Raw genomic sequence first — 25,784 nt, 5'->3', positions numbered from 1 at the left:
TGCCCAAAATGTTGAACTGCTACCTGTTAAAACTTTTTACATGAACCTGACAACAAAAAATATACAGAACACTGTCTGCCCTCATCACACACACAAACACACATATATGCATATATGGGATCCCACATACACTCTCCACAGAACTACAATATTTGAAACACAAAATCCGGACAATCATTGCTCCCACTGCACAGTCCCACATACAGGACGTGGCACAAGGACCTTGTAAAGACTATTAAGAAACCAGCTCCAAGAAGCATCATCGCAGTGCAAGGTGGCAGGCTCAACCTTAGCGGGCGTCCCCACAGAGGCTCTGCCTCCTTCACATCACGTGAGGCTTGGGCTTTTATACTGACTAAAATGCACACTCGTTCCAACACAGGTGGCCAGCCTGTGTTGGAAGAAGTGGTCAGCCATATCTATAAAGGTCTTGTGAGATACCAGAGGGACTCCAATCAAACATGTTCGAAATGGATCAGATGGGGTTGCTATAGATAAACAAAAGGAATCCTGCCTTATCTCATTAACCCATGTTACCCACATGTTTTGCCGATGATCCATGTTATGTGACATCATACTTCCCTGTTCCATCAGAACCACAGGTGCTGCCAGACCTAATATCTTCATTTCGTTTTTCTTCCAAAAGTTCCCTAGCTAGATTCCACAAATAGTTTATTAAGACACCGTCTGCTGTCCTCTCGTTTCCTCAGAATCTCCCTTCTTTTCCAGCCACGGTTTTACCCATTTAGCTGGGACCCATCAAGGTGGGTCATCACCTGTAGAGACACAAGCATATCCCCGTCCCCAGGTGAATAAAGTTTCTTTTTCTGTTCCCCAGGCCCCTTTTTTAGGGTCCCAAGTACGGACAGGCATTTTTAAAACAGAATTTTGTGAAGTATAGTGCAAATGTATCGGAATAACAGTTTGCTTATCATTGGTTGAAACAAGATTTTTCCAATTTAAAACATAACATGCTTTAGCTAACATATCGTGTGGCGAGAGGGTTATCTCCCCCTCTTTTTTCAAAGCGCCAAGCAAGCGTTTAATATCCTGATGTCGTCTTTCGACAATGCCCTGGCCAGTAGTATTGTAAGGTATGCCTGTAACATGTTTAACACCCCATTGCTTTAGAAATTGTTCACTCCAGTGTCCTACATAACTTGGCGCATTGTCTGTCTTTATCATTTCAGGAACCCCTAGGACAGCAAAAGCCTGTAACCAGTGTTGTTTCACTGCTTTAAAGGCTGTTGTAGTTAGTGCTGAGGCCCATACTGCATGACTATGAGTATCAACTGAGACATGTAAATATTTCAGTCGACCAAAAGGGGGGTATTCTGTAACATCAGTCTGCCATACTTTTCTTGGGCCTAAGCCTCGCGGGTTAACTCCATGTTGTTGTAATGGAGCAATACGGGCGCAATCAGGGCAGGCTGCGACAATATTTCGAGCCTGAGACCTAGATAGTCCAAATTCCTGCTGTAGACCTCTTGAGGATTGATGAAAAAACTCATGTGACTGACGAGCCGCTTCAAAGTTCCGTAGCACGACTGGTCCTGCAACCGCTCGGTCAATTACAGCATTACCCTGGGAAAAGATACCAGGTAAGTTGGTATGACTTCGCATGTGGCAGCACCAGATGGGCTCCTTACGTTCTTGAATTATACCCTTTAGGCGAATTACCAATTCTTCAATTTCCAATGTTCCAATTTTACCTATTTTTGCACAGTCAATACGATTGACTACACTGACTGCATATGCTGAACCGGATACAATATTTAAAGCTTGTGAGGAAAACCAATTTAAGGTTTCAACAATGGCTTGTAGTTCTAAGATTTGCACTGATTTTCCTGTGTCAGTCCATATCTTTAGTTTCCAATTTTGATTGTCTTGCCATGCGAAGCCATATTTCCCAGTACGTCCACTGGCATCAGTGAATACAGTAAGTGCATTTGATATAGGTTTTTGTTTCACAATAGGCCCTCTCATTATAATAGAGGTTGTTTGAAACAGCGGATAAGAGGGATAATGTGTTGACAATTGTACCCCATTAACTGCAAGAGCAAAGGTCATAGAACATAATGACCATTCTTGGATTAAATCAGTAGTTTTCCAAGGTAGTACAAATACAGAAGGATCAACACCAAACACCAACCTGACACGTTCTTTGGCTTTTAACAATAGGGACCCAATATAATCCTGGAGCATGGTAACAGATGCAGAAGGCTGATACGATGGGAAAACCCATTCTAGGATCGCTAAGTGTTTTTCAATTTGTTGCGCTATAATAGCAGATCTGTATTGCTGTGATCCATAAACCAAAACCATAACTGGATATTCAGGGTCATATCTATAAACCTGTTGTTGCTCAATTTTTGTCTCAATTACTTTAAGAGAGTCATCACCTTCACCGTTTTCATTATTCTCTGTGACCTCTGAATTCTTGATTTCTGCTAATGGATCCCTTGAGGAGCCTACTCCAAAGCCATACTGGAACTCTAGTTCTTCATGAACTAGCTCATCTTCACCTGTCAACTGGTGTGGCTCATTCCACATCGCATCAAATTCTGCTCTCATCTCTGGTAAAATCTGGTTTTCCCTCAAAGTCATTACCTTTTTATTGGAGACATTGTCTTCATCAGGCTTTTGCCTTACACCTGTAGTGGCTTTAGCCTCATAAAGTTGCTTCTCATTTAATTCCTTGACGAGAGAATTCAGTTTCTGAATCTTTCCACGCGAGGACTGTTTTACTTGTTTATATTGCTCAGCTTCCTTGAGCTGCTCTTCTGCATCAGAAAGTTGCAACTTAAGCCCATCAATCAAACCCTTGTATTTAGTTTCAATTTCAGATTTTTCTCTCTCAAAGTCTTCCTGTTGGTTCTCAAGTCTCTTCCTCAAAGATTCTTTATTAACTTCAGACTCATGAAGACTCTTATTTAAGTCAATTATTATGCCATTCAAAGTCTGAACATGCTCTTCAGAATTCAGAGCACAGAGCTCTCTTTTTAGCTCTTCAAGTTCATTCTTATATTTCAAAACCATTTCTTCTTCATATACCTGCCTGGCTTCTGCAATTTCCCTTCTGTGGCACTTCTCCAGCTCAGCCCTCAAGTTCTCCAACTGTCTGCAAATATCCTTCTCATGGCTGATTGTCAGTTCTTCAACATGTTGTTGTTCTTTCATTTTGCATAAAGCTATTTCATTTTTCAATTCTCTTATTTCTGAGTCCCGGACAGAAAGGGCACATTGTAATACAGACAACCTTTCTGATGCCACTAGATCTTGGAGACTTTTAACATCTTGTTCTTTTTCTTCCGTGCTTTCGCATAGCTGTTGAATTGTATCTTCCATATTCTCTTCCATTTGGGCAAATGTATTTTCTTTATCTTTGGCATTCTTTTGAGAAGACTCAAGCTGTACTTCCAGGTCATGTGCTTTCTCACGCAGCATCTCCAAATGTGCATTTTGCTCTCTGATACGGTTCTGAAACAAGGACATCTGTTGCTGGGCTTCTAATGCTTCATTTTTCTCAGGGCTTGTACTCCTCAGCACCTCATTAACCTCTGTCTCTGTTGCTGTCTGTAGTAGGTTGGCATCTTCAGCCTTAAATTCTAGTAGGTTGGAGTCTCCAGTCTTAATCTTGAGCAGGTTGGCATCTCCAGCCTTAATCTCGAGCAGGTTGGAGTCTTCAGCCTTAAACTCTAGTTGTTTTAGCTCTAAGCGTTCCTGCCACTTTACCAGAAACATTGTAAAAGCCGTAGCCCCTAGGAGAGTTTCCATAAGCAATCTAATATCGGCAGGAACAAGCTCCTGGTATTTCATAAAGGCTGTCATCTGTCTTCGTACAGCCGAATTAGTGGCTCCGTAGGCCATAACACTTTGTTGTAATTTTGAGACCAAATTCCAGTCTAAAGGTGTCCATTCTGCTCCATTCTGTGTAACCCGTACTGGAGCAGATATTAATGGTTCTAAAGTAACCTCCCCATTCAAATTAGCTTGTGTGATAACTCCTTTCCATCTCCGCCCCATGTCAAAAGAATGATCTGTAGGGATATATTCGTTTACTCTTTTAGGGATATACCCCTTTGCCCTCTCATCCTCTAACATTCCTTCATCTAAATCATCCTGTAAGTCTCTTTTTTCTTTTTCTGTTAATCCTTCCCCTGCTCCATACAAGCGTTTTATTTTTTCATGACCTTCTTTAATCGTTAGCTTTCCCTGTCTAATTGCCCTCTTGATCCCTTCTCGTCCCCCGGCGTCTAATTTCTCCTTTTGGTCCAACTGTCTTTCAATATTCTTGATTCCTTCTTTAATTGCCTCCATGGCTTTTTTATACATTTCTTTCTTTTTACCCGTATCACCATCCTTGTCTAAATTTTTCACAGCTATCATTAACCTTGCCATTTGGTGGCGCTGTTGCCTTAGTTCTTTCACAAGTTCAGCATAAGGCGATTCTTTTTGTAGTTCGTCATCATTCTCAGACGGCAAGGGTACATTTTCGGGCAGTACCTCCATAGGTTCTGGCTCAGGGGGTGCAGATGGTTGCGTGGGCAACTCATCTGAGGGGTCCCAGGGGATAATTAAGTCATCAAACTCCCCCTTCTTATGCACTGGTGCAGCAATTTTTGTTTTTTCAGGGGAGGTACGGGGGGGCACTGGATCAGGGAGGGGGCCCCACTCGATTAAGTCCGTTTCCCCCAAGTCCGAGTTTTTCGTACTCTCACTCAAGGCACCCTTCGACGCAGCTGCGATTTCCGCCTCTGCATGCATTTGATCAATCATGAGCTTAATGGAGCGGTAAGTGCGTGTTAATTCCTTCGCCCCTTTATGCTCTGTCTGAACGCTCTCCCACAATTCTTCTCCTATCTTACGCCATTGATCTTTGGAAAATAACTGTGCCGTATTTTCTAACAACCCCCTTTTCCGGCACCAAAACAAAAAGTCCACAAGTTCCTGTCGGGGTATCGAGTACCCTGTTTTCTTCGCTACGCATAGCAATCCCTCTATCGTAGCCTTTTCTATCGCTGATACAGCAGAACCCATCCCGAACCAGACAGCAGTCTGCCTGACTCACCGGTCAGCCGTGGCCACGTAATTTGAGCTCTTTTCCTGCCTCTCTCGGACAGCCTGCCTCTCTCGGGCAGCCGGGATCTCCACCTTCTCTCGTCCGCGGTCTCTCTCTCTCCTGGTATCACGTCGGGGTCACCAGAATGCCGCGGCCAGGTGGAGGGGAGAAAACACCGATACGATGTAGGTTCACAAAATGCTCTGTTTATTGATTACAAGGCTGCTCTTAATATACTGTCTTACACGCGATCACGCATTACTTGATTGGCTGCTTCACTTTGCTCGCGAGAGGTACACGCTCCACTTTGCCTCTCCTGATTGGTTTCACACCTTCGCTTCAGCTTAGCGTTACATCATGCTTCTGGCATCTTGTTATTGCGTTCCTGTTTTGCTGACCTTGACGCTTCCTCTTCCAGCCTGGGGTCAGAGGTTCACTTTCTCACAGCTTGCTGCAAGCCTGTTAAAGCGCCCATGCTCGACCCCCAACAGGGAGGAGAATGGAAAGAATGTAACTCCCACAGGTTGAGATAAGAACAGTCCAGTGTGGAGACAGTGTTCTCACAGGAGAATGAATATTTGGTACATGAGCTCTGAATAACTCTGAAAGATACAGCAAGGCCATGAGAGGCCCAAGGAAGCTTAAGCAAGCAAGATAAGAAGAAGCTGGAATTCACCGAGTTATGAGAACTGTGGACTTTTGACAAGCTTTCGAGGTCGAGTTCTCACACCTATGCTGAACCAATTATATGTTAGTCACTAAGGGTCTTCAAGACAAGTATCCAATCATGATATGCCAAATTGCTGTAGGTGTGTGTAAGCAATAGTATATAAGGAGTTAATGCTTTACAATAAATGTGTTTTGGTCTGATCATATTGATCTCCGACTGAGTCCATTCCGTGGCAGTCCAGTAACTACAGTATAACACAAATCACTACTGTTACCACTAATAATAATAAGGGAAATAACAAGGGAAGAGAATATGATAGCACCCACAGACCGAGCCCAACCAAGCAGTGAGTGCCCTTCCAGGTAACTCCCCCCAGTTTATGTACTGGGCATGACGTGCTGTGGTATGGAATACCCCTTTGCCTAGTTTGGGGCACGTGTTCTGTTTCTACTTCCTCCCGGCTTCTCCCCCTCCCTGGAAGAGCATGAGACTCAGGAAGTCCCTGGCCAGACTAAACATTTGAGCAGTAACTGAAGACATCGGTGTTATCAGTGCTGTGCACCAGCTACTAAGAAAGAGAAGAAATGACTGCTACTGCTGAACCCAGGACAGTATCATAAGAGACATACAGATTATTAACACATAGAAAAAATCCTACCTTTCAAGCACACTCTAATATTGCTTTCCTGCTTGGGCATAATCCTCACTTCTCAGCGTGAAACGGACTGTCATGTTTAAAGAGCAGCTGGCAATTAAGTACCATGCAGCTACTCACTCACACCCCCCCTTCCTCACTGCTAGGGCAGGATGGGGAGGAAAATTAGAAGAATGTAAAACCTGCAGATTGAGGTAAAGAAGAGTTTAATAATTAAAGTATAATCATGGCAGTCAGGTGAAGTTTGCAACAAATGGAAAAAGGGAAATATAACCCCCATTTTCAAGAAATGGGAAAACTGAAGACCCAGGAAACTATAGACCTGTCAGTCTCACCAATGCGACTGTCAGGATCATGGAGCAGATTCTCCTGGAATCCATGTTAAGGTACATGAAAAACAGCAAGGTGCTTGGTGACAGCCAGCATGGCTTCACTAAGGGGAAATCCTGCTTGACCAATTTGGTGGCCTTCTATGGTGGGGCTACAGAAATTATGGATAGCAGCAAAGCAGTTGATGTTATCTACCTGGACTTGTGCAAAGCATTTGACACTGTCCTGCATGACATCCTTGTCTCTAAACTGGAAATACATGAATTTGATGGATGGACCACCAGTGGATAAAGAATTGGCTGGATGGCTGTATGCACATTTGCGGTCAACAGCTCAAGGTCCAACTGGAGACTGGTAATGAGTGGTGTCCCTCAAGGGCTGGTGTTGGGACCGATCCTGTTCAACATCTTTGTTGGTGACATGGACAGTAAGATTGAGTGAGCGCACACTCAGCAAGTTTGTCGACAAAACCAAGCTATGCAACTTGGTTGATATGCTGGAGGGAAGGGATATCATCCAGAGGGACCTTGACACAGTTGAGAGATGGACCAATGCCAACTTTATGAAGTTCAACAAAGCGAAGTACAAGGTCCTACACCTGAGCCGGGGCAATCCCAAGCACAGCTACAGGTTGGGCAGAGAAGTGCTTCAGAGCAGCCCTGTGGAGAAGAACTTGGGGGTGTTGATCAATGAGAAATTGAACATGAGCTAGCAATGTGCACTCGCAGCCCAGAAAGCCAACGGTATCCTGGGCTGCATCAGAATAAGTGTGACCAGCAGGTTGAAAGAGGCCCCTTATCTGCTCTGGCGAGACCCCATATGGAGTCCTGTGTGCAGTTCTGGTGTCCCCAACATAAGAAGGACATGGAGCTGTTGGAACAAGTCCAGAGGGCCATGAGGATGATAAGGGAGCTGGAGTACCTCCTGTATGAATATAGGCTAAGAAAGTTGGGGCTGTTCAGCTTGGAGAAGGCTGCATGGTGACCTCATAGCAGCCTTCTAATATCTTAGAGGGGACTACAGGGACTGGAGTGACAGGACAAGGGGTAATAGGTTCAAACTAAAACGGGGGGAGTTTACGTTATGTATAAGGAAGAAGTTCTTGACTGTAATGGTGGTAAGGCACTGGGATGGGTTGCCCAAAGTAGTAGCAAATGCTCCATCCCTGGCAGTATTCAAGGCCAATTTGGAGAGAGTCTTGGGCACCATGGGCTAGGGTGAGGCATCCCTGCCCATGACAGGGGGTTGAAACTAGATGATCTTAAGGTCCTTTCCAACCCTAACTATTCTATGATTCTATGATAATACTACTACTAACAATAATGATAAGGGATATAACAAGAAGAGAGAACATAAAAGTGGAAAGGAAAAGCAAACACTGGTTATGCTCGCTCCTGGCTTCTTGTGTCCCTTGACTCTGGCAGAGCCGGAGACATGGAAATGTCCAGGGTGCAAATGAGCAAGAACTAAAACATCAGTGTGTTATCAGATTTATTCTAAGACTAAAACCAAAACACAGCACTATACCAGCTACTAGGAAGAAAAATAACTCTATCCCAGAGTCATGGTTTAAGCCCAGTTGGTAACTCAGAACCACGCAGCCACTCACACACTCCCCTTCTTCTTCCCTCCCCCCTTCTCCTGGAGGGAAGGGGAGGAGAATAGAAAGAATCCCACGTGTTGAGATAAGAACAGTCCAATAACTAAGGTATAATGCAAAACCACCACTAATACCACCAATAATAATAATGATAGGGGAAATAACAAGGGAAGAGAATATAAAATGAAAAGCGTAAAGGGAAAATAACCAGTAAACACAAGTGATGCTCAATACAGTTGCTCACCACCCACTGACCAATATCCAGCCTGAACTGAGCAGTGATCTGGGCCTTCCAAATAACCCCCCAGTTTACATAGTGGGAATGATGTGCTGTACTACAGAATACCCCTTTGGCTAGTTTGGGTCAGCTGTCCTCTTTCTGCTTCCTTCTGGCTTCTTGTGCCCCTCCTCACTGGCAGAGCATGAGACAGAAAAGTCCTTGATTAGGGCAAACATTACTTAGCTGCAAACAAAAATTTTGATGTGTTATCAGCACTGTCGTCAGACTAAAGTCAAAAACACGGCACTGCATCAGCTTTTAAGAAGGGGAGAAATAACTGTTATGGCTGAACCCAAGACAGTATCTACCCCTTGTTCCATACCATTCAAATTATGCTCAGATCCCATTTTTTATATATATATACCTACAAACACACAAAGAGAAAGACATCATTCCTTAGTCCATGCACCATCACTATAAAGTTTGCTGAATTCATTCAGTCAGTGATGTCAGGCTCAACCTCTTGTAACAGTCTTTCATGGCAGGAGAGGATACATAGTGTTGGATTGCTGCCTGCTGACAACACTGCCAAATTCGTCTGGTCACTGCTGAGTTAGTCTGGATTCATCAAATTTAATTCTTTAGTGGGGGTGATGACTGGAGGGAAGTCAGGGTCAGTAGATGGTGAACTGCCAACAGTTCTGGGAGACTCCCGCTGCTGCTGCTGGATTTTCCAATGACTTGATTCTCTGCTGATGATCGTGAGAGCACATACCTTCTTTGCAAAGCCCAGAGTGGCAGAGATGGCCATCTAGCTGATGGGCTATAAAAGTGATATAGCAGGCAACAACTTATAATTGAGTTCCTTGGCTGTATTCCCACAAATTTAAATCCCCTTGAGGTTGATTCGGAGAAAACTCCAGGAATAAACTTGCCAACAAAGTTTTCAAGCTGACAAGCAGTTATTCTTTATTGGGGTGCCAGGAGACACGGGGGATAACTCCTCCTAACGTGTGTCTCTCTATTGCTACACAAGCCATCCTTATGTAGTCCCTGGGCATACATACATATTCATGAGGCTACATATGGATTACGTTATTTTCCAGAGAGTTCCCCGCATACGTACAAAATTGTTACATTGATTGTATCCGCATTGTCCGTGACTCCTGCGTCGCCAAGTGGCGCCTGAACAAGGGACCCTCAGATCGGTAACCTTCACAGAGGGTTTGAAGTCCGATCAGGAATGAGGGGGTAGGAGCCGGCCGAAATCGGCTCTGCTCCTGCGCTGCCAAAGTCAGCTAGCTGCAAAGTTGGGATCTCTCCCTGATGAGATGAGCGGCCAGGGAGGAGATGGGGCACTTGCTATCCAAAGATGAACAGGCAGTAATGGAGCTCCTCCAACATTTTCTCTCTAAGAGAGGACTAGAATACAATAGTGTCGCCTTACAAAGGCTGTTAAAATGGTCCCGAGACTGTGGTCTTCTGCTCACTGTGCAGGCAGCGTTTGAAGTTTCTGAATGGGAACGTATAGGACAGATGCTGTGGGACAAGATCAGTAATGAGAACGTACTCGGAGGTGGAAGCCTCGGAACGGAGCCTATGCTAAAAAGATTGTTGCTCTGGAGTAAGGAGTTAATTGTGGGATTCGGCGAAGCTTTTAATCTCGAGACTTGGGAGAAAATTACTAAGGAAGAAGCCTTCGTTTTATGGATGTTTTCAGTCCTTCTTAAGGTGAAGGGAGCAACCTTTAAAGAGACAGACTTAAAGTTAATGCTGAAATGGTTGACGACGCATTACCCAGAGATCGATGAGTCTACCGGACTTGAGATCTCTTTGTGGAACGAGGCAGGAATTAAATTGTAGAATGCAGCCACGAAAGGCAATGACACTGTGAAAAGTTTGTTAGTCATTTGGAGAACTGTTTTAGAGATGTTTAAGTCAAAAAATGACATCATGGAGACCAGCGCCCCCCCCCCCCCCCCCCCCCCCCCCCCCCCCCCCCCTCCTCGGGAAGGAGCCTGTACATGTTCATCTGTTTGCTGTTACTGCTCCTGAGATTCTGACGCCTGATAATGCCGATGCTGACCTGGATGGTGCTTTTGACCTGAAGCCTATTCATCCGGAAAAGAAGCCTGATTTATATCCCCCAGATCCTCATGATAAATGGGCAGCTGTAAAGGGAGAAACGAAATGGGTGGGGGATGCAGATGTATTGCACGATTTCCCATGGTGTGTGCTGGATCAAGATCCGCAATGGGAAGATCTCTTGTATACTCTTATCAGAGGTATCGGGCAGAATGTGTCAGACCATGGAGTTGGGACTCCATATACAACTCCTGTGATACAGTCTGTCTGTGATACTCATGTACTAGAAGTTGGTAAATATAAGTATGTCCATGTTTCTATCAACCCTTGGAAACCTATATAGATGTTGCTGGCAACTTCTTCTGACATAGGCTGGCCACCTGTGTTGGAACGAGTGTGCATTTTGGTCAGTATAAAAGCCCAAGCCTCATGCAATGTGAGGGAGGCAGAGCCTCTGCGGGGAGGCCTGCTAAGGTTGAGCCTGCCACCTCGCACTGCAATGATGCTTCTCGGAGCTGGTTTCCTGATAGTCTTCACAGGGTCCTTGTGCCGTGCTCTGCATGTGGGACTGTGTAGAGGGAGTAATGGTTGTCTGGATTTTGTGTTTCAAATATTGAAGTTGTGTGGAGTGTGCTTGTGGGATCCCATGCGTGTGTGTGTGTGTGTTGAGAGCAGACGGTGTCCTGTATATTTTCCTAAGCAGTTAATTTCTGCAGCTGTTTCACATTCCGTTTGCATCAGAATGCTTCTGCTTTAAGGAATCAAGGGTTGCATTAAAGATACTATTAAAGGTGTTTTAATGTTACTAACATTTTGAATCCTATTTTTAATGATTATTCCTTGTATCTTACAATGTATAAAACGTATTATAGAAAAAGCTGTAAAGGATATCTGAATCGCTCAAAAACAAGAAGGGGGATTTGTGGGAATTCTGAAAGAGCCAAGGCCACGTAGTGAGCGATCCTGATTCCCTGAGCCTTGTTACTGTAAAGTAAGAAGATTCTTGGCAGGCATAAGCAAGGTCAACTGTCTTGTTAGGCCTCTGTAATTTTCCACTGAAAACGTGCAGAGAATGATCTCTGCCAAGGTTGTAGTTTCCCCCTGTATTTTTAGAGTAAGATATTTAATCACAATTATAACAAGTTGTAAACATTAGCTCTGTAAATGATAGTAACCTCTAGACTAACCAATTAGAGCTCAGTATCCAAGGCTGTTACATAAGGGAGTAAGGGTATAAGAAGAGCACTGTATCTAATAAAGTTTGGCAATCGCTTGATCACATTGATCGTCTCCGTGTTGTCCGTGACTCCTGCGTCAACAAGTTTGTTTCCAAATTTCCTCCAGATCTGTTTCAATTCTGCCACTTTGGTCTATGTAGGTGCCACAGAAAGGACTCAGTCAGAGACCAATATGATCAGACAAAAAGCCATTTATTGCAAAGCATTAACTCCTTATATACTATTGCTTACACACAACTACAGCGATTTGGCATATCATAGAATAGTTAGGATTGGAAAGGACCTCAAAATCATCTAGTTCCAACCCCCCCCTGCCATGGGCAGGGACACCTCACACTAAACCATATCACCCAAGGCTTCATCCAGCCTGGTCTTGAACACCGCCAGGGATGGAGCATTCACTACCTCCCTGGGCAACCCATTCCAGGACCTCACCACCCTAACAGTAAAGAATTTCTTCCTTATATCCAGTCTAAACCTCTGCTGTTTAAGTTTCAACCTGTTACCCCTTCTCCTATCACTACAGTCCCTAATGAATAGTCCCTCCCCAGCATCCCTTTAGGCCCCCTTCAGATACTGGACATAACTGAACATAACACCCACTACTCCAGGCAGCATTATTTCATTAAGATTAGTCTGATTTGAAGTCACTTGAACCTTTATAACATGTGGCATAACAGTGAATCCTACACACCATGTAACAGGTTGGAATATTTGGGATTTAACAGATGTGCCCAGTGTACTTGTCTGTTACCCATGGTCACACGTAATAGAATAGATATTGCAAAGATTTCTATCATTGCTGTTTCTTTATGTCGTTGAGTTCTGGGGCTTTATACGTTTCTCTGGCAGTCAGTATGGCCCTGTCGATAGCTGTACACAGCTAGGCCTGCCCTTTTTCTCCTGAATGGTTCTCTGATAACAGCAGAGGCCATCCCTCACATCAAGGTCTGGCATGGCATGTCAAGAGTTGTAGTCCTCCTCTACAAAATACAAGGAAGGTAACTGAGGAGCAGGTCCACAGAACTGCTCCAGAGTAACAGCCATCACACAGGCTCACATAGGTGGTACTAGCACATTACACTCTCACTGAGAACTGGGCTGGTTGCCTTGCACTACTGAAGATTAAAAGCACATATATATGTGCAATGACTAAACCATTTTCATCTCCCTCCTAATTCAAACTTAGATGAGCTCTTGGTAACATGTTACAAAACCTACTATAATGACAAGATTGTTTTAGTGAAATCTAGTGGTAAAAATTGTCCCAGTTTGATTTCTATTTTCAGTTTTATGCTTATTCTTAAGACATAACTGACATTGTTTTGTCACTGATTGAACTGTGGTGTATAGATTTCTTCCTATAATTTGTTTGTCTAAATATTTATATAAAGAGTTGCCACTCCAGTGAGTTTTATTATGTTCTCCCTGAACTAACTTCCAGAGTTGGTTACAGGGGATTACAATTCACCCATCAGGTATCTGAACCCAATCCTCTTTATTTTCCTGTCCTTTTAGATCATGGATCAATTTTCTATCCTCTTTTGAATACCTAGGTTTAGATTTTTCAATTGTTAGTTTGCCATCAGGGATTAAGGACATGATTTGTGATTGTTCAGCTGCTCATTTGGCTTCAAAATCTGCCAAATTATTTCCAATTTCCTGATCAAAGTCACCTTGTTGATGTCCTTCACAGCACATAATAGTTGCTTCTTCAGGTACCTGAACAGTCTCCAGTAACTGTAGAATTTCTATAGCATATTTAATCTGTTTCCCTTGTGTGTTCAAAAGTCCTCGTTCCTTCCAGTTAGCACCATGTACATGGACCACACCAAATGCATATTTAGAATCAGTCCACATATTTATCCTTTCTAGGGCTCTCGTTAACATCATTATTTCTGCCTTCTGGGCAGAGGTATTGGAGGGTAAAGGTTTAGCCCCTGTTACCTGTGAAGTGGTGTTAATGGCATATCCTGCCTTTCGTTTACCATTTTTCATGAAGCTCCTACCATCAGTAAACCAAGAATCAGCATCCTCCAGGGGTTTTTCTTTCAAGTCTGGTCCACTTGAATATACTGTCTCTATGGTGGCCAAGTAGTCATGTATTAGCGGTTATGTCAATTGATCCTGCAAAAAGGATGCTGGATTGACAACATTAGTGACCACAATTTCTATATCATCTTGTTCCACAAGGGTGGCCTGGTATTTAAAAAAACGTGAAGGAGATAACCAGTGGGCTCCTTTCTGCTCTAGGATTGCTGATACAACATGGGACATTAGCACAGTAATTTTTGTCCCAAGGTGAATTTGCGAGCTTCTTCAATATTCACGACAACTGCTGCCCCAGCTCTTAGGCATCTGGGCCATCCTTTGCTCGCTTCATCCAGCTGTTTTGAAAAACAAGTCACTGCCCTTATGTAGGGTCCTGGTTTTTGAGCAAGGACCCCCAAAGCTATTCCCTGTTCTTCACAAGAATATAGCCAAAAGGATTTAGTTACATCCGGAAGTCACAGAGCTGCAGCTCTCATTAGCTCTGGTTTTAGATTTCTAAAAGCCCCCTCTCCTGAATCAGTCCATTCTAAAGAAGCAGGGTTTGTTTCCCTTCAGCACTTCATATAGTGGTCTTACCAGAAGACCATAATCATGGATCCAAAGTCTGCACCATCCAGTCATTCCCAGGAATGTCCAGAGCTCCTTGCCGGTTGATGGTCATGGAGTCTGACAGATGGCTTCTTTTCTAGAAGCTCCAAGTTCTCTCTGTCCTCCTCCTCCTGTTATTTCATATCCTAGGTAGAAAACTAGGGTTTGGATTAGTTGGGCCTTTTGTCTGGATACCCAATAACCATTCAGTCCCAGAAAAGGTAATAATTCCACTGTCCACTGGATACATTCTTCCTTTATTTCTGTTGCAATTAATAGGTCATCCACATATTGTAACAGAGTCCCCGTCTGAGTAGGTGGCTTCCATGATCCTAGTTCTCGTGCTGATTTCCAGAAATTGCTGGACTGTTTTAAACCCTTTAGGTAATACTGTCCAAGTTAATTGAGTTTCCCTTCCTGTGTCAGTATTTTCCCATTCAAAAGCAAATAAATTTTGGCTTTCTTTGGCCAATGGTAAGCAAAAGAAAGCATCCTTTAAATCCAAGGTGGCAAAACTTTTCTGATTATTATTCAATACCTATGGATTACATCATTTTCCAGAAAGCTCCCCGCATGCGTACAGAATTGTGGTGGTGGTCTCTGAGGGTCGTTTACTTCTTCCAACAATCTTCACCACTTCTGGCAGCCTTTGAAGCACGCACAGTACATGCTTGTACCAGTTTAATTGGTTTGTTAGCACCAGAGACATAATAACCCTCCTATCCTCCTACTTATCAGTTAGTTTAACTGTAGCCCATCCTGGACACCTGCCATTCCCAGATAATCTTTATCCCTGTGTCCTGTTTTTCTAGACTGTTTTTCTTAAGACTACATCAACTATAACAATTTATCTTGTGCCAGTATGTTCTCTAGCTGTACTCTATTTTTTTTTCTATGTATTATGCACCTCAGTAATTTTCCACTGCTACTGTTACAAAGCCATCGAACTTAACATTGCTTAAAACTAATTCTAAAGGTTTATATATTCCATTTTGTGTTTTTTTCTCCCCCTTGTTTCATGTTAAAACCAGACTTGCACACGAAGTATATCTTTGAGCAATCCCATGAGTGGGTTTGCTTTTACCTGAAGCAGGAATAACCCAGACTGTCTTCCCCAACAAATTCTTTATGTGCACCACAGGAACTTTATCCCCTTCTACAGTGCATAAAAGTTCTGACTGGGCTGGGCCAGCCCTGTTGGCAGATCCCCTAGCGCCGACCAACCTTTTTGTAAAACTTCAGTATCTGAAGGGGGCCTACAGGGATGCTGGAGACGGAATCTTCACTAGGGACTGTAATGAGAGGACAAGGGGTAATGGATTAAAACTTAAATAGGGGAACTTTAAACTCGATATAAGGAAGAAGTCCTTTACTGTAAGGGTGGTGAGGCATTGGAATGGGTTGCCCAGGGAAGTTGTGAATGCTCCATCCCTGGCGGTGTTCAAGGCCAGGTTGGAAAGAGCCTTGGGTGGCATGGTCTAGTGTGAGGTATCCCTGCCCATGGCAGGGGAGTTGGAACTAGATTATCTGAAGGTCCTTTCCAACCCTGACTACTCTATGATTCTATGAAATGTGTATCCCAGTGTTTGAAAATTTCACCACCCGTTGCTCTCAGTGCAGTTTTTAACAGCCCATTGTACCATTTCATTTTCCCAGAGGTTGGTGCATGATAGGGGATGTAATATACCCGCTCAATGGCATGCTCTTTGGCCCAAGTGTCTATAAGCTTGTTCCGAAAATGAGTCCCATTTTCTGACCCAGTTCTCCCTGGGGTGCAGTGTCATCACAAGACTTGTTTTTCAAGGCCCAGGATAGTGTTCCGGGCAGGGGCATGAGGCACAGCCTATGTTTCCAGCTATCCAGTGGTTGCTTCCACCATGGTAAGCACATGGCATTTGCTTTGGTGGGTTGGTGGGAGTGTGATGTAGATAATCTGCCAGGCCTCCAAATATTTGTACTTCAGCCATCGTCCTCCATACCAGGGAGGCTTTAACAGCTTGGCTTGCTTAAATGCAGCATGCTTGACATTCATGAATAATCTGGGCAATAGTGTCCATGGTTAAGTCCACCCCTCATTCAGGAGCCCATCTGTATGTTGCATCTCTGCCTTGGTGGCCTGAGGTGTCATGGGCCCCCCAGGCTAAAAATAATTTCCCCTTATGTTGCCAATCTAAATCTGTCTGAACCACTTCAATCTTAGCAGCTTTATCCACCTATTGGTTGTTCTGGTTCCTCAGTGGCCTGACTCTTGGGTATATGAGCATCTGCGTATCGTACCTTCACCAACAGGTACCCAGGCAGTGATAATCTTGCCACAGTGGAGCAGCCCATATGGGTTTCCCTCTGCATTGCCAGGTGCTCTGCTTCCATTGCTTCAACTCCCCACACAGGTATTTACCACCATCCATGAATCAGTATAGATATGAAGTACTGGCCCCCTTTCTCGTTCAGCAGTGTCGAAGGCCAGATGGATGGCTTTAACCTCAGCAAATTGACTCAATTCACCCTCTCCTTCAGCAGTTTCTGAAACCTGTGGTCAGGGACTCCATACAGATGCCTTACATCTGATGCTTTCCCACAGTATGGCAGGACCCATCAGTAAACAAGGCATATTGCTTCTCACTTTCTGACTGTTCATTATATGGTGGGGCCAATTTAGCACTCACCACTGCCTCTTCTGGTGACATTCCAAAATCTCTGCCCTCTGGGCAGAGAGATCTTTGTTTAATTAGTGCAGCCCACTTACTCCATGTAGCATGGGTTGCATGATGTGTAGAGGAGAACCTGCCTTTGAACATCCAGCTCAGCAAGGGAAACAGGAGTGCCAGAAGGAGCTGTGCCTCAGTCCCAATCACTATTGAAGCAGGTCGAACCCCTTCACAGGCTGCCAGTATCTCTTCTTCAGTTGGAGTATAGCTGGCCTTGGATCCTCTGTATACCCAAATCAAAAAGCAGAGGGGTCAGCCTCAAGTGTCCCCTGGAACTTTCTGCCAGAGGCTCCAGGTAGGATCATTCTCCCTGGCTGCGGTATAGAGCACACGTTACATCTTGCCCTGTCCAGAGTGGCCTAAGGGCTACTGCATGAACTATCTGCCATTTAATTAGTTCAAAGGCATATTGTTGCTTGGGGCCCCATTTTAAATCATTCTTCTGGGTCACATGATAAAGAGGGCTTACAATCAGACTGTAATTTGGGATGTGCATTCTCCAGAACCCCACAACACCTAGGAAAACTTGTGTTTCTTTGTTCTTAGCTGGTGGAGACATTGGTGTGATCTTGTTGATCACATCCGTGGGGATCTATGTCCATCTTGCCATTTTATTCCCAAAAATTGAATCTCCTGTGAAGGTCCCTTGACCTTACTTTGGTTTATGACAAAACCGGCCTTCAGAAGGATTGGGATTATTTTCTTCCCTTTCTCAAAAACTTCTTCCGCTATATCACCCCGCACAATAATGTCATCAGTGTATTGCATGTGTTCTGGAGCTTGCCCCTGCTCCAGTGCATTCTGGATCGGTCTATGTCAGATGGTAGGACTGCATTTCCACCCCTGGGACAGTGGATTCCAAGTGTACTGGGCGCCCCTCCAAGTAAAAGCAAACTGTGGCCTGCACTCTGCTGCCAAAGGAATCTGGCATGGTAGCACTCAAAGGTGGTGTGACTTCATTCAGGTCCTGATAGTCTACTGTTAGTCTTCACTCTCCATTTGACTTTTGCCCTGGCTATATGGGGCTATTAAAGGGTGAGCAGGTCCTGCTTATTACTCCTTGGCTCTCCAGTATACGGACCAGCTTATGGATGAGTATCATGGAATCTCAGTTTGTGCGATATTGCCACCAGTGCACTGTTGTGATCGCAACTAGCACTTGTTGTTCTTCCACCTGCCATAATAATAATAATAATGATAAGGGAAATAACAACGGGGGAGAATAAAATTGCTCACTACTCATCAACTGATATGCAGCCCAACCCCAGTTGTGATCTGTGCCTTCTGAGTAACTCCCCAGGTTTATATGCTGATCATGAACATACTGCTACAGCTGAACCTCAGACACATTATTATTGGTGGTAGCAGTCATGGTTTTGTATGGTACCTTATTTACTGGTCTGTTCTTATCTCAACCTATGGGAATTGCATTCTTTTGATTCTCCTCTCCAGCCTTCCAGGCGGGACACACACATACACACAAACACACTTGAAGTGGGGGGAGTGAGCAAGTGGCTGCATGATTCTGAATTACCAGCTTGACTTAAACCATGATAGTCCTTTGTGGCACCCAATATGGGATGCGAAGTGTTGAGAAAGCAAAAGATCTGACAGGAGTGTGTCTAATAGTATTTGTGATAAGCATTCATTGTTTCGGATTAATAGTCACTCATCACTATGTTGATCTATTTGCTCTTGGAGTTTACTCTTGGTCTCAGAGTTTCAGGATGTCGTATCTTACTTGCAGCTAGTAGGTGCTGTTTTAGTGTTAGTCAGCTTTGGGGCTGGGCTAGGTTATTGTTCCTCTGTATGGTAATGATCAGATCTGACCAGAATGTGTCTAATCATATTTGTGATAAGCATTCATTGTTTGGAATTAATAGTCATTCATCACAATGCGGATTTATTGACTCTCAAAGTTGTTGCACTTGATATCAGAGTTTCAGCATGTCGTACCTTACTTATAGCCAGTATTTGGTGGTTTAGTATTTATCGGCTGGGGGGCTTGTTTCGCTTTACTTCATGGTAATGACTTGTAATGCAATAGACTCATTGATCATGAAACTGGTCTGGCTTGCGCTCCCAGTGCAGTCATCACCTTGAAACAAGGGAAACACAAAATCACAAAATGGAATACATAAACCTTTAGAATTAGTTTTAAGCAATGTTAAGTTCAATGGCTTTGTAACAGTAGCAGTGGAAAATTACTGAGGCACATGGTACATAGAAAAAATAGAGTACAGCTAGAGAACATACTGGCACAAGATAAATCGTTATAGTTGATGTAGTCTTAAGAAAAACAGTCTAGAAAAACAGGACGCAGGGATAAGGAGTATCTGGGAATAGCAGGTGTCCATGATGGGCTACAGTTAAACTAACTGATAAGTAGGAGGATAGGAGGGTTATTATGTCTCTGGTGCTAACAAACCAATTAAACTGGTACAAGCATGTACTGTGCGTGCTTCAAAGGCTGCCAGAAGTGGTGAAGATTGTTGGAAGAAGTAAACGACCCTCAGAGACCACCACCACAATTCTGTACGCATGCGGGGAGCTTTCTGGAAAATGATGTAATCCATACGCAGCCTCATGAATATGTATGTATGCCCAGGGACTATATAAGGATGGCTTGTGTAGCAATAGAAACACGTTAGGAGGAGTTATCCCCCGTGTCTCCCAGTGCCACAATAAAGAATACCTGCTTGTCAGCTTGAAAACTTTGTTGGCAAGTTTGTTCCTGGAGTTTTCTCCGAATCAATCTGGCACCCCAGATGGGACCCTCTCTGCTCGGCTGCAGGTCCCACCAAGGACAGGGCTCCCTAGGGCCCTCGGGAATTTTTCCCAGAGGGACCCCTTGACTCATTCGGATCGCTGCGGGAACAAACAAGGACCATCTTCATAAAAGGTATTCTTTTCTTTTCTATAGTCTGTAAGGTGCAGGGGGCATCTTGCATAAAGACTACATTGGTAATTGGGTTGGTATGGTAAGCATACGCAAGGCTTGGAAGCCTTCCGTAAATCGAGATAAGAAATCTCGTAGGTAAAGGCATATACCCGGCTGCTAGCGTCCGTTTGGTATACACCCTCAAGAAGCAGGGGGCTTCTTCTGGTTTGGGTCCTGCAAGTGTTACAAAGGTAACCAGTGTATAGGGGGGTAATACAGAGAAATTGTACAAGGGGGTTAAAAGAATTTCTTTGCTTAAACAAAAGAATTGTCTGTCCTAAGCACCTGTCATTGCCATCTTGCCAAGGCATTGATTACTGCTGGAGGGGGAGAAGGAGATGCTAGTTCTACTGACAAGGGACAAAAGCAGATGATTGGTTCTACTGATAAGCCAGGGAGAAGCAGACTGGGTATGGACCATACCCTAAGGCCATGTCTGAAGGTTAAAAGGTGTAAAGTTTAAGAAGAGGAAGACTCATTTACTTCATCCTGATACCCCTGCCCATGACCAGAAGGGGCACTGAGCAGGTGCAAAGGACCTTCCGGTTCATTATAATACAAAGGGGGGATAGATAATAAATATGTATAGGCGGATTGAGCAACCTCATGCCTATGTATACCTTAAGAGAATAAATGTAAAGGGAAAACAACCCTGAGGTGTGCATGCTTTGGAGGAGCTATCCCCATGCACCTCAGCACTGAATAAAAGCATACCTACTTTACAACTTTAACTAGTTGTGGAGTCTATCCACGCATCAATTTGGCGAGCCAGGCAGGAGGCCTCTGTCAGGCTGCAGGACAGGTGTGGACAACCTTGGCACCACAGGCTGCTTGCCTGGATGAGTTCCGCTTCTCATCTGCTCACTGCGGGGACAGACAACAACTTGTGCCGGCTGAGGAGAAACAGTATGCTTGGGATTCAGGTAATTAAGGGGGCCTGTAAGGCGTATGCTTGGCCCAGGGCTGCTGGTAAGGCGCGCAGAGACGTCTGGTGCAAAGCGAAGTTCCCCTTGGTAGGTATGGCTTGCAAGCGGGGGGCTTGCCAACCGATAGAGCGGCTGCTACCGATCCTGGGAGCGGATCGGGCGAGTCCAGGTTTTCGCTGCATCCAAAATTTTGGGAGCCCGGACCTTCTAAGGGAAGCAGGTGAAGGGTAAACGAACCCACCAGGTTTCCGCTGCATCTCAAATTCTGAGAGCCAGGACCATAAGAAGCAGGAGAAGGGTAAGCAGAACCATAGTGTGAGTGTGTGGGATGCCATGTGTAACTTTGTGTTGCTGTGTGACTGAGACGTAGCAGAGCTACGAAGCGAGTGTGAAGTCCCAATCCGCGGTTCCGTGCCTCCACGAGGAGAGCTGCCAGAGACGGACGAAGCGTCTATGTTTTTTGGTCCTGTGTGTCCTGTCTGTGTGAGCAGTAGGGCCTGGCTGCTGTCTCCCTGTCCTTCCTCTGTAAACCTGTGTGTCCTGACTGGATAAGCAGCTTAGAAAAGTGGGGAGGGAAATGTCCGGTTGCCCCTCTCGCTACATTTTTCTGTCCTGTGTACATTCTTGTGTGTGTACAGTTATTAAGTAGCTCAGAATGTCCCAGTGTGCCTTGTGGGAGTGTAACTGTATGTGACGTGTGGCATTTTGCATGGATATTGTGGCAGTGCTCTCGGTGTAGATTCCACTTTTACAGACACTCAGGATGCCAGTGGGGCAGATATTGCTCGGGTTTTCTTACGAAATACTGTCGAGTGGAAATTATAGTTACCCAATCAGTTACCCTTTGGAACCAGAAATAAAAAGGTTACTTTGTGGAGAAAGCCACAAAGTCCCGGAGGACTTCCGGAAAGTTAGAAGGAAAAACTGGGGAAGGATTTGTAAAAATGTCAAAGAAAATTTGAAGAGGCCTGGTTGCAAAGGAAATGTTACTGGAACTGAAATTATGATCTAACAACAGGGGAGCTGATCTGCAGAACTCAGAGATATTATTTTACTGATCCCCTTAAGAATATCATAAAACTTGTGTGTAGGTGCTCTCATATTTTCATAAGTGTATTTGCAGATCACTGAGAAAGAGAAGCTATAGAAATTTGTAAAAGATTGGCTGAAACGGGAGCTGGTGCAAACAAGGAAATTCTGAAGAAAAGCGCATTGGGTTACATTTTGGCACATTGGAAAGAACTTCTGGGGCCTCTGTAAACAAGAAAACATTGGTAAAATATTGTAAACAATGCTGACCTTCATATACTTTGGAAGATCAGGAAATATGGCCTAAAATGCAACTTTGACTTATGATGCATTGTTTATAATGTTGTTTTTAGGTGGCAAGGAAAATGGTATGAAGTAATGTATGCAGATGTGACAGAGTGCAAAATTAATATACCTCTGCCTGATCCATTAATTTTGGCTTTGGAAAAGAACAGGAAAAACTGAAAGCTAAGCTGAAGAGATGTTGTTCAGATTGTGATACTGGGGAAAGATGTTTAAAGTTAAGGAAAACCAAAGGGAAAGGAGGGGAGCTCGAGCAGCTCCTGTGTTTGAGCATGGGATGGGCGCCGGGGTAGGCAAACAAGTGGAAACAGACATGTTGACAGATGGAACTGAAGGGTTGTTGGGTAAATGTGGACCGGGAATAAAGGAGGAAAAATGGAAAGTGTATAAAGAAAGAAAGTGGTAGCTTTGAAACTGATGGAGAAGGAATGTTGAGCAGAGGTGGGGGAGTAGGCTCTTCTGTGGAACCGGATTGGTGAGTGTGCTATGGGCAGTCTGGACCCTGGAAGTGAGACTGCCCTGGGGGGAATGCCATGTAGGACCAAACACCTGTGCTTTTGTCATGGACTCAAGATTTGGTGGGCACCCAGTCTGCCTCTCCCTGGCTTATCAGTAGAACCAATCATCTGCTTTTGTCCCTTGTCAGTAGAACTAGCATCTGCTTCTCCCCCTCCAGCAGTAATCAATGCCTTGGCAAGATGGCAATGGCAGGTACTTAGGACAGACAATACTTTTGTTTAAGCAAAGGAATTCCTTTAACCCCCTTGTACAATTTTTCTGTATTACCCCCCTGTACATTGGTTACCCCTGTATCAAGACTGCTCTGGGGGGGGGGGGGGGGGGGGGGAGTGCCATGGTGTGGCTCCAGAGACTGAATTGGAACCAGACTGACAGGGACCTGGGGAATCTACCCTAGCAGATCCACTGGTTAAATTAAAAGTAGGAACTAGAGGAAATAAAGTGGAATTTTAGTGGATAGAGGAGCAACTTATTCGGTGTTAAATCTGAGAGAAAATAATTTGTTACAGATGTGTGATTCGGAGAAAACTCCATGAACAAACTCGCCAACAGAGTTTCAAGTTGACAAGCAGGTATTCTTTATTACGGCGCCGGGAGACACGGGGGATAGCTCCTCCTAACGTGTGTCCCCGTATTGCTCTACAGGTCATCCTTATATGGTCACTGAGAACATTACATCATTTCCAGAAAGTTTCCCGCATTCATACAAAATATGATGGTGGTTCCCAGCTTAATTAACATTACAGATATAGCAATCATCCTGTTCTTTTACTTATCAATAGGTTTTAACTACTGCCATCCTGGCCATCAGCTAGTCCCAGGTGCTACCCACCCCTTGGTCGTTTTCCATTCTGTTCTTGTCACACCTTTTGTATTGAGGTTCTGAGGACCTGAAACTGCCTTCAGGCAAAACGGTTACTTTTCATTACAAAGCCAAACTTATCATTACTTTAGAACTGATTACATTTTGTGCCTCTTTGTTTCAATCCCCCCTTTTTCTGTCCTTTTGCAAATTCTTTTGCAACATTTTATATAATACCATTACCATCTAGAGTCTTTTGAAAGTGTCCTGTTTCTACTTGATACTTAAGTTTCATTTCTTTTTCCAGTCTTCATAACTTATTATAGATCATTTACAATACCAGAAAGAAAATTTTGTTATACCACAAGTAATTAATATTAAGACAATATCCTGCAACCAGTTGCCTTAAACAGGAGAGATCAAGTAACCATGAAGTTAACTTTTTCCATATTTCTTTAAGCCCCCAGGAGGTATCATCCTTGGCCATTTTATGAAAGATTTTAATTTATTTCCAAATTTCCTCCAGATTTGTTTCAGGAACAGCAACTTTCACTGATTATGGAACAACCCCCTCCTTGTGAAGCCAATAATGTCTAGAGCCATTCGGCTTTGTAATACCATTTTAGATATCACCCACAAATTTGTCCATGAGATAGTGTTGGAAACTGGAATGCCAATTAATGGACGGCCCTGATCTCCTGATTCAGGCAACTGTGCACACACTCAACAGCCACTACAATTAACAATTTTAGCAACATTCTGCATTAATTTCAGGTATAAGTATTGGTCCCAAACTAGTATGCCAGTTATCATATAAGTTCAAATTACGACCGATACAATTTCATACACCAGGAGCCTGAGGGTTCAATCCGCCATGTCTTCTCTGGTTCTGGTGCTTTCTTTATTCTTGAATAATGTATCCAAGCAGGTTGTTCCTTTATCTTCACTGCTGTAAAGGTGGTCAAACTCTCAGAGATGGCCTTCTCCCACTTCCAGAAGACTTTCTCTTTTAAACTGGGACTGATATGGTCTTCCATATAAAATTTTACATGGTCTAGCCTTTTCTTTCGACCGAGGTTTAGTTCAAAGCCTTAATAGAGCCAGTAAGGCTTGGTACCAATATTAATTTATTTCCTGACATATTTTACCAATCTGATGTTCTGATCAGATGAACCATCTTTTCTACTTGCCCACTGACCTGGGGCCTGTATGGTACATGTAGTTGCCAATCAGCTTCTATTTTTGCTAGTTTCTTGTAACTATTTTGCTCTAAAGTGTAAGCCTCGGTCAGAAGAAATTGCCTCTGGTGCTCCAAAACAAGGTATATCATACAACGATGTTCCAATTACTTGTCTTACATTATTTATTCTACAAGGGAATGCTTCTGGCCATCCTGAAAAAGTATCCGTTAACACCAACAAATATTGGTAACCCCCTTTTCTTGGTAATTCAGAGAAATCTATTTGCCATTGCTGTCCCGGATAATTTCCTCTCCCAATGGTCCCAATTTGATTTCTGTTTTCAGTTTTAGGATTATTCTTAAGACAGAGCTGACATTGTTTTGTCACTGATTGAACTGTGGTGTATAGATTCCTTCCTACAATTTGTTTGTCCAAATATTTATACAAAGAGTTGCTACCCCAATGAGTTTTATTATGTTCCTCTTGAACTAGCCTCCAGAGTTGATTATAAGGAATTACAATTCGCCCATCAGGTATCTGAACCCAACCCTCTTTGTTTTCCTGTCCTTCGAGATCTTCAATCAATTTTCTATCCTCCTTTGAATATCTAGGTTTAGATTTCTCAATTGTTAGTTTGTCATCAGGGATTAAAAGAATGATTTTAAGATTGTTCAGCTTCTTGTTTGGCTCCAATATTGGCCAAATTATTTCCAGTTTCCTGATCAGAATCACCAGCTTAAATTTATTTATTTATTTTTTTTTAAAAAAAAAGAGTTTTCATTCTTTTCAGACGTCACCATGTCCATGGACCACAAATGCATATTTAGAATCAGTCCAAATATTTATCCTTTTGTCTTTAGACAGTTCCAGGGCTC

General features: G+C 43.7%; 1 protein-coding gene across 2 annotated transcripts; it reads right to left on the bottom strand.

Annotated features, from left to right (window-relative positions):
* Positions 1-334: 334 nt before the first annotated feature.
* LOC117438230 (paramyosin-like) lies at positions 335-4,909 on the bottom strand. Of its 2 annotated transcripts, none has more exons than XM_034073738.1 (2): positions 1,572-4,909; positions 335-705 (listed from the first exon to the last, which is right to left on the bottom strand). In XM_034073738.1, exons 1-2 carry the CDS (start codon positions 4,777-4,779, stop codon positions 563-565), a joined length of 3,351 nt encoding a protein of 1,116 aa, XP_033929629.1. In that variant the 5' UTR covers positions 4,780-4,909; the 3' UTR covers positions 335-562. The 2 variants fall into 2 exon arrangements, with proteins under 2 accessions (XP_033929629.1, XP_033929628.1); XM_034073737.1 differs by having other exon boundaries at positions 568-4,092; positions 4,234-4,909.
* Between the last annotated feature and the right edge of the window lie 20,875 nt (positions 4,910-25,784).

The sequence above is a fragment of the Melopsittacus undulatus genome (assembly GCF_012275295.1).
Source record: "Melopsittacus undulatus isolate bMelUnd1 chromosome W unlocalized genomic scaffold, bMelUnd1.mat.Z SUPER_W_unloc_2, whole genome shotgun sequence".
NCBI lineage: Eukaryota > Metazoa > Chordata > Aves > Psittaciformes > Psittaculidae > Melopsittacus > Melopsittacus undulatus.
The sequence above is the reverse complement of the archived record's forward strand: the minus strand, read 5'-3'. Positions and strand labels throughout refer to the sequence as shown.

Excerpts from the sequence above, each read along its gene's own strand:
- LOC117438230 (XM_034073737.1), bottom strand. The coding sequence starts at position 4,779 with ATGATTGATCAAATGCATGCAGAGGCGGAAATCGCAGCTGCGTCGAAG. Across the intron at positions 4,093-4,233 it reads CCGGGGGACGAGAAGGGATC|GAGAGGGCAAAGGGGTATAT; the intron begins AAGAGGGCAATT and ends ATGTTAGAGGAT.